At 44.8% G+C, this 12,366-nt stretch overlaps 1 protein-coding gene and 1 long non-coding RNA gene across 10 annotated transcripts in view; one reads left to right on the top strand and one right to left on the bottom strand.

The window, feature by feature from the left end:
• Window positions 1-4,129, top strand: part of JAML (junction adhesion molecule like) — a 37,986-nt gene extending 33,857 nt beyond the window's left edge. Inside the window, exons 9-12 of one of the 5 annotated variants that reach the window (XM_045204011.3) lie at window positions 410-470; window positions 1,731-1,817; window positions 2,386-2,431; window positions 3,520-4,006. In XM_045204011.3, the coding sequence (XP_045059946.1) occupies window positions 410-470; window positions 1,731-1,817; window positions 2,386-2,431; window positions 3,520-3,557 (232 nt within the window). In that variant the 3' untranslated portion in view covers window positions 3,558-4,006. Of the gene's footprint in view, window positions 1-409; window positions 471-1,730; window positions 1,818-2,385; window positions 2,432-3,519 lie in introns of all 5 variants that reach the window. The other 4 variants (XM_045204010.3, XM_071221496.1, XM_071221495.1 and 1 more) reach the window with 4 other exon arrangements.
• LOC123480799 (uncharacterized) overlaps window positions 1-12,366 on the bottom strand; it is an 83,024-nt gene that overhangs the window by 46,662 nt on the left and 23,996 nt on the right. The gene's annotated exons all lie outside the window — the stretch shown is intronic.

Genomic DNA, 12,366 nt, shown 5'->3' with positions numbered 1-12,366 from the left:
AAAGGCCAAGGACCAGGAAAGTGCTAGAGCTCACAGTTTAGGATGTTTGTGGGGATAATTCATCGTGGCCCTTTGAAATGATGTTTTGCTAAATTTCTGCTATCCCCTGCTAGTACAGCTATATCTCCCTAGTCCTTAGAGATAATAAAGTCTAAACCCATGGTCTGGCTCTGTTCATTCACTTAACATTGTTATAGGCAGAAAGCTCTTAGAGTGATGATGGAGAAGTGGAAGCCCAAACTATCTCCTGCTCTCCACGAAAGATACACTCACAGACTTCAAGTAGAGCTGGGTAGGAGTCTAGAGAGAATAGCTCCTGTTCTGGTGATTTCCTCACGAAGCTCTATAGACATCCAACCTTGAATATACAGTGGTGCCTGGTTAATTTCATATATTTCATGCCTTGCAGTTCAGTAACTTCCACAACCCTGGTAAAAAGTCTGGAGAACACAATGAAGGCTCACGCAGAGGTAAGAGAAGAACTAGCATTTTGCTGCTGTGGCCAAGGAGGGTGAGGTGAATACTGCTCCGTATCAGGGTAGTGGTATTATCATTCCTGTGTGACCCGTGTCTTACTCATCGTTATTTCTCAGCACTTAGGCCAGTGGCTGGCACAGAGCAGGGGCTTAGGAAATCATCACCACTGGAGTAAAAGCCTCTGGGGGCTTTTCATGTGGGGGGCAGGTGAGGCCAGCCCAGGATGGTCAGGCGTTCCTGGGAGGGCCTGAGCAAAGAGCACTGGACTTTCAGTCAGAGAGTCCCAATTCAAGCCTGGCTCTGCTACCTCCCTGAGTCTCAGCATTCTCATCAGTAAAACCAGGATAAGGACAAACATATTTGCCCTGTTGTGTGTGGTTCAAATAACGTGATGATATGCAAGTGTTTCATAATCTATGAGACACTGTGTAATTGCAAAGGATAATCGTGATACATTTGGGAGTTAAGTGAAGGAGTTAATGGCCAAGATTAAATATTCAGGGACCTTTAGAAAGAGGATCAAAAAGCACCTTTTCTTCCACATTAGTTTGTAATGAAGCTGTGAATGATTGTTAGTAGGAACTAAGAAATGGATTCATTTCCTTGAGCTGCTTTTTCTTTCTGTCTGTCTTTCTTTCTTTCTTTCCCCTTTTGGAACATTTACCTTTCCATCTTTTGGTCTATTTGTGACCCAAGAGTAGGATGTTCTCACAGCATAGTGCAGGGGCCTCCAGCAGCCCAAGAATTTTTCACTGGATAACATTACTTTCCCACATAATGACAGAAATGGGAATCCAAAGTACCCCTACCCGACAGAAGTGAGGTTCAGAGAGGGCTGTTCCTGCCATATAAATCCTCTGAAAGAGTTGACAACAAATGAGCTGCTGACTAATGCCAGCCATCCTGCCATGACTCTAATTAGTAGGAAATAACCACAGAGTAGATATAATTTGTCAAGATAAGGATTCCTGCTGCTACCAGAACACCTATCAAACAAAGACTATGTGGCTTTTGAAGCAAAGAATTTGGTTCTTAAGATAAAGTGCTCTTTGCTGACAAGTTAATTTCCTTAATTTTGGGGAACACTGAGGACTGAATTATTGTTATCGTTGAAAATTCTCTGGCTTTCAGTATCTCCCTGAACCTGCCAGTTTTGGTGGCTGACGCCTTGTGAATAGTAGCAGATGGCCTTTTCTCTGTCACAGAAGATCTGCTGATTTTTAGGAACATTTATACCATTTTTTCCCCTCTAGAACCATATTTATTCCTCAATAACTACAAGGGAGGTGATCGAGGAAGAAGAACCAAGTGAAAAATCAGAGGCCACCTACATGACGATGGTGAGAGTGATTCTGGGCCCAGCTGAGCCAGGTGTCTGGAGGTGGGAGGACCTGGGAAGGATGTGGCAGGCTCATGGGAGTGGATGTGGCTAGGTCACCTGGGGAGATAACTGCTGAGGGCAGAGATTTTTCTAAGTGGTAAGAAAGTCAGAGCTGAAACTTGGCTGGATACAAGAGGAATTCTCAAATTGCCTTCCCACCCAACTCAAGTATTATGGGGAATTAAGGCTAGAGGTGATTGATTTTAGTGGTGAAAGTCGGACCTTCACTGCAGGGTAGGCAAAGGGCCTCCGCCTCATCACTAGAACCTAGTAAAGAGGGCACCCTAGATCCTTACATCCTTTCTTAGGTTAAATACAACCAAATAAAGAGGATGCCATAGACCCTTGGTTAAGCATTGTGTCGCAAGGGATTGTTTTCTATCAAAAGGTCCCTTCCAACTCATAGATTTTTTTATTCTGTGACTTACTATGCTTTGACATAATCCAACTGCTAGGAAGGCTGCATGCAAAATTCCATATAATAATGTGGGGTCTGATTTCTTCTTTCTCTTTGTTCAATTCCCCAGGGAAGTACAGCACCTAGAAAAGGCACCTGGAGTGTAGAGAGCAGGGGTAAGGACAAAAGAAGTGAGCTGGCAAGGGACATGATGCTATTTGTAGACTATAGGCACCAGGCCTTGAAGAGTGCAGTGTTCTGCTGGGTTCAGGAAGGCCAGCCTCCTCTGTTTGTAGGGGTAGGTGATGGCTTGTGTTTGTTCCTGTTGAACCAGCAGTGAGGACACATGACTCCCTGGTGATTGCAGCAGAGAAAGATTCTGCCAGGGAAGTGTAAGGTCAGAGACCTGGCCTGGTTCCACTGAATGAAATAGTATATCCACTCTGAAGTTGTAGTTGAATATAGTCATTTTCCCTACCCATCCCTCTCCCATTATTGCCATGTGATGCTACAGTAACTTCCAGGCCTCTTCCTGCCACTCAGAGACCTGCTGACACAGCTGCCTTGTGGCTACTGCTGAGTGTTCACCCACATGGATGATACTGTTGGCAGAAAAACAGCTCCCCTCCCCATGTTCAGTGCTAGGTGCTTGTGATTTAAATTGCAGAAAATGGCACATCTGTCCTCTTGAAATGGATCCAATAAAGCAAGTGCAATGAGAGGCCAGTGCCACAAACTCAAAGGCCTTCCGGGCCTGGTCAAGTTATTTTAAAACACTATGTATCAAATTAAATAAGCCTGTGGGTGAATTCTGGCCTGCAGGCTACTTGTTTGAGACCTCAGGTGTAGAGGTGTTATCTGATAGGGAGCAGGGGTAGCATAGAATCTTTGATATTCTTTTTCTGGAATTGATTAAGTTTACTTAAATGAAGAGGCACCATGCTGTGTCCCCTTTCTTTGCACAGCACAGTGGCCAAGATCACAAGCTTTGGAGTTGGATAGACGCAGGTCCAAATCCTGACTCTGAATTAGAAGCTAGATAAACTTGGGCAGGTAGTTCAGCCTCTCTGAGCCTCAGTTTTCTTATCATTAAAAGTGGGAATAATAATACCTACTTCTCAGGTACTGAAGAGCAAGAGAGATGGTACATGTGAAATTGAGAATTGGGCCACATAGATGCAAAGAGCTCAATAGGTGATAACTATTACGATTTAAATACTTTTTACAAATGTGCTTTGTGTTTCTTCCTTCCCTTTCCCTGCAGCACCCAGCTTGGCCCTCTCTGAGGTCAGCACCAAATAACCCACTTGACAAAAAGTCAGCTGGGGGAATGCCAAAACCAGAGCAAGCCTTTTAAGAAGAAGCGAGAGTTCCCTTCATCTTTAGGAGTGGCAGACACCCTCCTCTGTGTGTCCTGAGTCGCTGCACCAGTTGTTGCAGACCCCCACCCTCCCAGTTGTCCTCCTGCCTCATCGGTTGGTCAAGGGCTGAAGATGGAGGGCTTGGAGCCTGGCAGAAAGATGGGGCAACTCTGGAGGAATAGGTCCCGATGAGGGGAGCGTGGACTTGGTCCCTCTACAGTGGGACACTGGCCCTGGGCACTCTGGCTGAGCTGCCATAGCAGTCTCAAGCACTCTACCCGATCAGACCCTCAGCTTGAATGGCGTTCTTTGTGGATGAGTTATTGGGAAGAATCACAGAAATAAAAACCAACCCAAATGATTCCTTTGGCACATTATCCCTAAATAAATGTTACTTGTGGAAATCATCCTGTTTTTATACACTGGCTGAGGGGTGAGTGCTGTGTTGGTCAGGAATTTATGGTCAGGAACTCCTCAAAGAACTGAAGTGACTGGAGGAAAGCCATACTGTGACTTAACCTGTTAGAAACTGTTTTGGGCCCTGGGAAAGTTTTGGAGGGTTGGGAATAGGGTATGAATACACTCTAGGATTTAAGCCAATGCTTCTTAATTCTGGCTGGGTATCAGAATGGCTAACTCTGATGAGGCGCACCAGAGGCATCCTGGAATCTCTGTGTGGAGCTTGGGCATTTGTCTTTTTCAGAAGTGATACTCATGGATTGCCAAAGTAGATAGCCATTGATTTAACTCTTGATCTGAAATGTGAGGTTCCTATACTTTTGGTTACTATTGTCAGATGTAATAGTGTTAGTTCTTTAAAAATCCTTTGGTCCTGTGCTCCTGTTTCTAGCCTGGGTTCAGCTCACTTCTACTCTCCTCCACTACTGTAGGCCTTTCCTCATCCTCTGTATCCCATCCTTCCCATTTAGCTACTCAGCACAGGATAAAGGAATCTTTCATGGTTCTCTCATTTCTGAAACAATTTCTTTTTTTAATTATGTTTTATGGATTATGGTATTATAGTTATCCTGATTTTCCCCCTTTGCACCCCTCCACCCAGCACCCCGTACTCCCTCAAGCAATCCCCCCACCATTGTTCATGTCCATGGGTCATGCATATAAGTTCTTCGGCTACTCCATTTCCTATACTGTACTGTACATCCCCATGGCTATTCTGTAACTGCCTATTTGTACTTGTTAATCCCCTCACCTCTTCACCCATTCCTCCACTCCCCCTCCCATCTGGCAACCATCAAAATGTTCACCATATCCATGATTCTGTCTCCGTTCTTGTTTGCTTAGTTTGTGTTTTACATTCAAAATTATTGAAAGATATGGGTTTTTTTTGCCATTTTATTGTTCATAGTTTTAAAAAAATTATTTTATTGTTGCTCAGTTACAGTTGTCTGCATTTACCCCTCACCATATTGTTCAGAGCTTTGATCTTTTTCTTAAATAAGTCCCTCTAACATTTCATATAATAGTGGTTTGATAATAATGAACTCTTCTAGTTTTTTCTTATCTGGGAAGCTCTTTATCTCCCCTTCCATTCTAATGATAGCTTTGCTGGGTAGAGCAATCTTGTTTGTAGGTCCACGTTTTTCATGACTTTGAATATTTCTTGCCAATCTCTCCTAGACTGCAAAGTTTCTTTTGAGAAATCAGCTGACAGGCTTATGGAAACTCTCCTGTAGATAGCTAACTGCTTTTCTCCTGCTGCTTTAAAGATTCTCTCTTTATCTTTAACCTTTGGCATTTTAATTATGATATGTATTGAAGAGGGCCTCTTTGCATCCACCTTGTTTTGGACTCTCTGGGCTTCCTGGACTTGCATGTCTATTTCCTGCCCAAATTAAGTAAGTTTTCTTTCATAATTTTTTCAGATTTCCCTGTCTTGCTCTTTCTGTCTCCTTCTGGCACCTGTATGATGTGAATGTTGGACCTCTTGAAGTTGTCCCAGAGGCTGCTTATAGTATCCTCATTTTTTTGGATGCTTTTTTCCTTCTTTTTGTTCTGATTGGTCTTTTTTTTTTCTTCCTTATGTTCCAAATCATTGATTTGATTCTCGGACTCATCCACTCTACTGTTGTTTCCCTGTAAGTTGTTCTTTATTTCAACTAGTGTATCCTTCATTTCTGACTGGATCTCTTTTATGCTGTTGAGGTCCTCACTAAGTTCCTTGAGCATCCTTATAACCAGTTGTTTGAACTCTGCATCTGACAGATTGCTTATCTCCATTTTGTTTAGCTCTTTTTCTGGAGTTTTGATCTGTTCTTTCATTTGAGCATGTCTTTTTTTTGTTTTGTTTCCTCGTTTGGGCAGCCTCCTTGTGTTTGTTTATACGTATTAGGTGGAGATGCTTTGACTCTGTGCCTTTTTAAAAAGATTTTATTTAGTTAATTTTAGAGAGAGGGAGAAAGAGAGGAAGAGAAACATCAATGTGTGAGAGATACATCGAATAGTTGCCTCTCACATGCCCCCAACTGGGGGCCTGGCCCACAACCCAGGCATGTGCCGTGACTGGCAACTGAACCAGTGACATTTCACTTCTTAGGCTGGCACTCAATCCAATGAGCCACACCAGCAAGGGCTGACTCTATGTATTGGTAGGGCGGCCTAATGTAGTAGGTGTCCTGTGCATCCAGTGACACAACCTCCCTGGGGAGGGGAGGTTGTCCCCAGATCACCCAACCTGGGTACTTGAGGTGCGCCCTTTGTGTGGGCTGAGTACACCCTCCTCTTGTAGTTGAGCCTTAATTGCTGTTGCCAGATCAATGGGATGGATTTACCCAGGTGAGTCAGCTGCAAGGATAGACTGTGACCACTTATCACCAACCAGTGCCCTCCGTGGAGGATGAGCTGTGCAGGGGCAGGGTGGTGGTGCTCTGACGTGGTCTGTAGCTGACTACTGTGTGCACTGGCCCTGGGATTTCCTGGGTGGGGCAGGCCAAGGTCAGCCCCCACCTATGTTTTGCTTGGGGCCATCCTTCCTAAGCTATAAAGCAATCTGAGATGGCTGCTACTTGTGCTGGGCTTGGAAATTCCCAGGCAGAGCCAAGCTGTGACTCTAGGCTGGCTGCTGCTAGTGCCAGGACTGGGGGGCTCATTGAAGAGGGCTGTTGCTTATTTGATAGGATTAAGGAATTTGTGAAGCATGAGCCAAGACCAGCCATTCATACAGAAAAGCAGCTTGGGTGGGCCCATAAGTTGGGTGGGGCAAAGTCTCTGGTGATCTCCAAAGTTGGGCCAAACAGTGTTAGCCAGGTTGATGTAGTCCCAGATATGGCACCAGCTTGCCAGCTCTGGCTCTATGGGGGGAGGGTTTAGAAAAGGGACAATGGCCTTGGTGCCAGATACTTCAGTTTCTCTGTTTATACCAATGGTGCCTTTCAAGCTGCTATCCTGGTGCTGGAGCTCAGAGAGAATGAGTCCAAGTAGATGAGTCTGTATCTGGGTTCTTTAAGAGGATCTGGTTGGGTTTCTTCCACAACTGAGTCCCTGCTGGTTTTTGCAGCCAGATGTTGTGGGGACTCATCTTCCTGGTATTGGAACCCTGGGCTGGGAGGCCTGGTGTGGGGCTGGGACTCCACACTCCCGAGATAATTCCTCCTGAATTTTTATCCACCACATGTGGGCGAGAGACCAGCCTGTTCTGTGTCATGGCCCTCCTACCAGTCTGATGGATGTGATTTCTTTAATTCCTTCATTGTCAAACTTCCATTCAACTTGATTTCTGATGGTTCTGAGTGATGGTTGTTCTACATTTTAGTTGTAATTTTGATGTGGTTGTATGAAGAGGCAAGCCACGTCTGCCTATGCCACCATCCCGACTGGAAGTCCTGAGTTCTGATTGTGTTTCTGATACAATTTCAAGTGGAGCTACATTTTTTAAAGATTCCTCTAACTCTCTAAACATCAGGACCCTCTCATAAAACACCCATTATTAACTCTTTCTCTTTACCAACTATTCTTGGGTCTCCGCGAAGAGGCCTGGAGCCTCTTTTTCTTCTTCTTCAGCCACAGCTAAGAGTCATTAAATATTTCCTTCTCACCTTTTAGCTCTAAATAGGGAATATGTCAGTTATTTACAATATGTGTATTGAAGGCAATATCCTGTCCAAGATATACGAGAGAAGGGACACATAATGACATGAGGAAGTGGTTTCATTTCTGGGCTTTTAAGTAACATGCTGTCCTCGGCTAGGTGGCCCTTTTCCACTTCCTCAAATATTGTCTGCATAGGATGAGGACTTTCAGGATACAGAATTGATTAGCTGGGTGGACAGCAGTTTCACATCTATCGTTCTGGGTCGAAGAGAATAATTGGAATAACAGCTGGAGGGTGGTCTGAGAGCTTATCCCCACCCTCCTACAGAGGGCATTTTGATCATAAAAGTGTGGGCACACCCAGAGTTTGACTTGCCCACATTTGAATTTGACTCAAGGTTTGGCTCCCATTCTGGGTTTAGCAGTTGTAACTAGGAGGAGGAAAAGGAAGCCCACTTTTTTTCCCCTATCCTACCTCCCCATGAACCTTCCTCCTGTACACAGGTTGAGAGTAGAAGTCCACAGCTGTCAAATACTAATTTTGCCTAAAACCAAAACAACCCTGCTGGGGCCATGAAAAAGATCTACATGCCCTTCTCCTAGGGGTGATTATCTATTACATTCAGGAACATAGAAGCTTATGGTACAGGAATGGGCTTCATGATCAAACAGGCCTGGTTCAAATCCTGGCTCTGTTCTCTGTTCAGTATTGCAACATTTACTTAAATTCTTTGAGGCTTTCCCCCCTACATATGAAATGGATACTCATAGGAATTTTGGGGAGGACTAAATGAGGTCATTTAGGGATTAGTGCCTGGCCTAAGCTCTCCATCCCCTTTCAATGTGTTTTCCTCAGTTGGATTTGTCTTCTGGTGATTCAGTCCCCATCTCTCATTAAATATTCTATGTGCAGGAAGCCTTTTAACCCCAAATACCCAAGTCCCTTTTCCCATCCAAAGAGCCTTAGGAAGCTGAGCTTGGGGGAGAGCTTTGTATAACTCTGAGGGGTGACATTCTGAAGGGCAGGAAATCTGCTGGAGATGGAGAAAGCTAGAGCTCCTTGGAGTAGATACTTTAGCAAGCAGTTTCATTACACGAATTTGCCATATTTTAAGTCCTCAGAACACCAGATGCTCCCATATTCACAGGTGTCCAGAGGCATTCAGGCTTTTGCCTACAGAAAGCAGCCTTAGGGTGGAGGGAGTGGGGCCACTCATTTATAATGAAGAATCTAGTACCATCAGAGTTTGGCTATTGGAATTGAAAACAGTTCAGTCTCTCCACTGAGGACCTGTAAAAGATGTGTCTTCTTTAAAAGGCTGCAGCTTTCCAACAGCCCTTCAATCTTTTGTTCCCCACTACCACCTGACTCTTTTTCTCCTTTTGCCTGGTCAGCATGCTCACATGTCTACATTGGCATATTTTTTTAAAAAATAAGACACTGTGAGTTTATGTTTCACAGGGGTCATACTGCCACTGAATTAGGTCAGTTACGTAGAGCCAAAGAACGTTAGGTTGCAAGTTTTAGCCCAACACAGACCAGTTATCCGCTTACTAAGAAGAAACAAATTTTCCTAGGACTTCTGTCTGTCCTGGCCAGTTGGTTTGCAAATGTGGTCTGGTCTTCCTTAAGGGAGATCAAGCAATCCATTACCACTCCTGTAAACCCAACTCTCAAAACATCTTTTTTTATTATTATTAAAAAATAAGAGAACTCGGAGCTTTCTCAGAAAGCTAAGACCTTTGTGGTGAGAGCAATAGTGATTTGCCTGTCCCAGAACTTTCAAAGCACCTGTCTGAACTCCACATTGTGTGTTCATGGCCTTCTGAACTCAGGTACCATCTTGTCTACTCACCCACACCTTCCTTTTTTTCTTTTTTCATGACAGGAATCTTCTGCTACATACACCTTTGTTTTTCCTGCTTCTGAGCCTTTGCTCTCCGTGTTCCTTTTCCTAGAATTCCCCTTCCCTTCTTGCCTGCCCAAATTAATATTCCTTCACGGTGCTGCTTGAGTCCTGCCTTCATGATCTATTTCTCATATTTTCCTAGATGTCTCTACGTTTATCAGATTTTATATTCTGATGTTCTCTAGTTATTTTATGAGGCTTTAATTTCTTCCAGAGCTCCTAAGCTCTTAGAGATCCTGCTTTAGGTCTTCTCTGTGAGCTTTGCAGCATCTCACCCCATTTGGGAAAATCTGTTGTTGAATAAAGTTCCTGGGGAGGGGAGTGGAACAGCATGTGCTGCTGGGACCCCAGTCCCAGTTTAACTGCTGTGTGTAAGGTCAGGCTGATGGAGGTTCTGCCCTTTATCTGGTTGTAAAACTGACATTCATTCATTCTCATCTGCTCAGGGACCAGTAGAGACCCAGCATAAACTCAGAAGAATAATACACAACCTCTATTCTTAAAGAGCTATAGTCTAGTTGGGGAGGTAGGAAGTGTAAACAAAAATGACAGTACTCTCTGGCTCTTGTTAACATGGAGACCCAAGAAATACCAGATATATCTTTGTTCCCATCCCTCAGTAAATGGGATTGTTCTCATCATGCTATATTAAGAGTTTATACATTTGTCTATCTAGAATGTGAGCTCTCAAAGGGTGGATTGTGTCTCATTCATTTCTGAGTCTCCAGTTTCTAGCTTAGTGTCTGGCACATACGGGGCATTAAATAGGTATTTGAGTTTGTTGAATGCGGGAATTGATGTGCAAATGAGGGAATGTACCCAGGGTCACAGGAGCAGAGAGAGAAGAGGTATGTAGAATATAAGAAGTTGGTGATGTTGTAGATTTCTGAAGAAAGACTAGGAGCTTGCTGAACAAACAAGAGAGGAAGGGCATTCCTGGAAAAGGGAACTGCAAAGGCAGACACCAAGGGGTGAAGCCCTGTGTGGGGTAAGAGAAACCTCATCTGCTATGGAGTGGCTGGAGATGGGAATGGGACAGAGAAGAAAGGGGAGTGAACTGGATCCCTATCTTGTTCCTGAGCAGGCTGCCAGGTTTTCTGCAAGTCAGTTGAGGCCAGCACTTAATCCTAACCTTGCTCCTGCTTACTAGTCCCTTTTCTCCAACACCCCCTCTCCCAAAACTGGCCCCTTATTCATGGGATGCAAACCTTTTAATATTAGTTGAAGGCAATACTTCTCAAACTTTAATGTGCCCAAGAATCACTGGAGATCTTGTTGAAAATGAAGATTCTGATTTCTTGGTTCTGAAGTGGGACCTGTGACTGACTGTATTTCTGAGGAACTTCCAGGTGATGTTGATGATGCTGATCTGAGGATCACACTTTGAGAAGTGAGGCTTTAAGGCAAAAATGACCAGGGAGTTTCTCTGTGGCTCCAACTAGGCCAAAGGCCAAGAAAACTATCTTCCTTTGGATTATTTGTTCTTCTCCCTGCAGGACAGGTAACTGTTATCTAGTAAAATGTGCAGGGATGAATGGTACTTGGTAGAAGTGCCAAAAATAGGGCTTCACTCTCCAAATAGCCTATTTTTGATACTGCTGTTTTCATTCTGCAAAATAACTCTGAGTTTCTGCTTCCCACGTTCTTATTAGCTCCCAGGGAAGACTTACTTTTTTGGAGCAAATGGGCATCTGGAGGCCCAAGTGAGCCATGGGGAGGTCTTGGGGTAGTTCTCCTCTTGCTTCACACTGTGAGGGTACCTCCCCCCTGATATGGTATCTTCTGAGCTTTCTGTTGTAAGAGTTATGTACCTGGTCAAATACTTAGTCAAATACTGAATAGAAACAGAGAAACTTCTGCATCTATTTCTTATCTCAGATGTCCCCACACAGAAACTTCTGGACCCAGCGTGAGACCAAGTGGGCTGGATAAGTGGCTTCCCTGGGCCTCACAGGCATCCTCAGCAGCATTATGAAAAAGGAGCAGGCCGGCTACGTCAAACCAAAACTCTCTGGCTGACATGTGCCTGCGGCAGCCTGGGTGGCTGTGTACTGCAGCCTGGGACCGGTCTTGAGGATCTGGAGCGGTTGCTGAGGCCGTGATTGGGTCTGTCTGCCCCTGCATGCTCACTTGAGCACTGGCCACAGCTGACTGTGGAGGAGGCCTGGGCCTGGGGGCAGCAGGGAGGAGCCTAGCCGGGGCACTGGAGGACACTTTTCTCCCAGGTTGCCCCTTTTCTCCTCCCCTGATCTTCATTCCTGTGGACTGTGCATCCTAGGGATGAGCAAGCCACAGTCAGACTCTAGCAAATTGATGGACGTCCTTTGGGGACAGAGTCTGTGCAAGATCCAGACATAGGCAAGAACCACCTCTGATGTGGTGGGGAACCATAGCCATCCTCTTACCAAAATCTGGCCCACTTCACTCCTCCCCAGCCTAGAACAGCTGCAGCGGCCTAGGCTGGGTTTCACTACTTTCATCATGATGTCTACTTGCCCCTGTTCCCTCTTCAAATTCATTCATCCATTCAAGGGGGCCCCTGTGCAGCTAGCTAGGCATCACCTGTTTACTGAGTGTCTGCTCTGAGCCAAGCACTGAGATGGCATCTCATTTTTTTTCTCCATGTCCTGCCCTTGGCACCTTCTTTTATGTCAGAGGCAGAGACCCCTTGCTTATCTATTCTGTTCTTCTCTTCCATGTGTGATAGGCCATATGGAATACTGGAAACACCCAGTGTTTCACACAGACTCAGTTTGAATGCTGGCTCTGAGTCTGCTCTTAACTACCATATAT

The sequence above is a fragment of the Desmodus rotundus genome, chromosome 5 (genome assembly GCF_022682495.2).
Source record: "Desmodus rotundus isolate HL8 chromosome 5, HLdesRot8A.1, whole genome shotgun sequence".
Lineage (NCBI taxonomy): Eukaryota > Metazoa > Chordata > Mammalia > Chiroptera > Phyllostomidae > Desmodus > Desmodus rotundus.
This window is presented reverse-complemented; position numbering and strand designations above follow the sequence as displayed.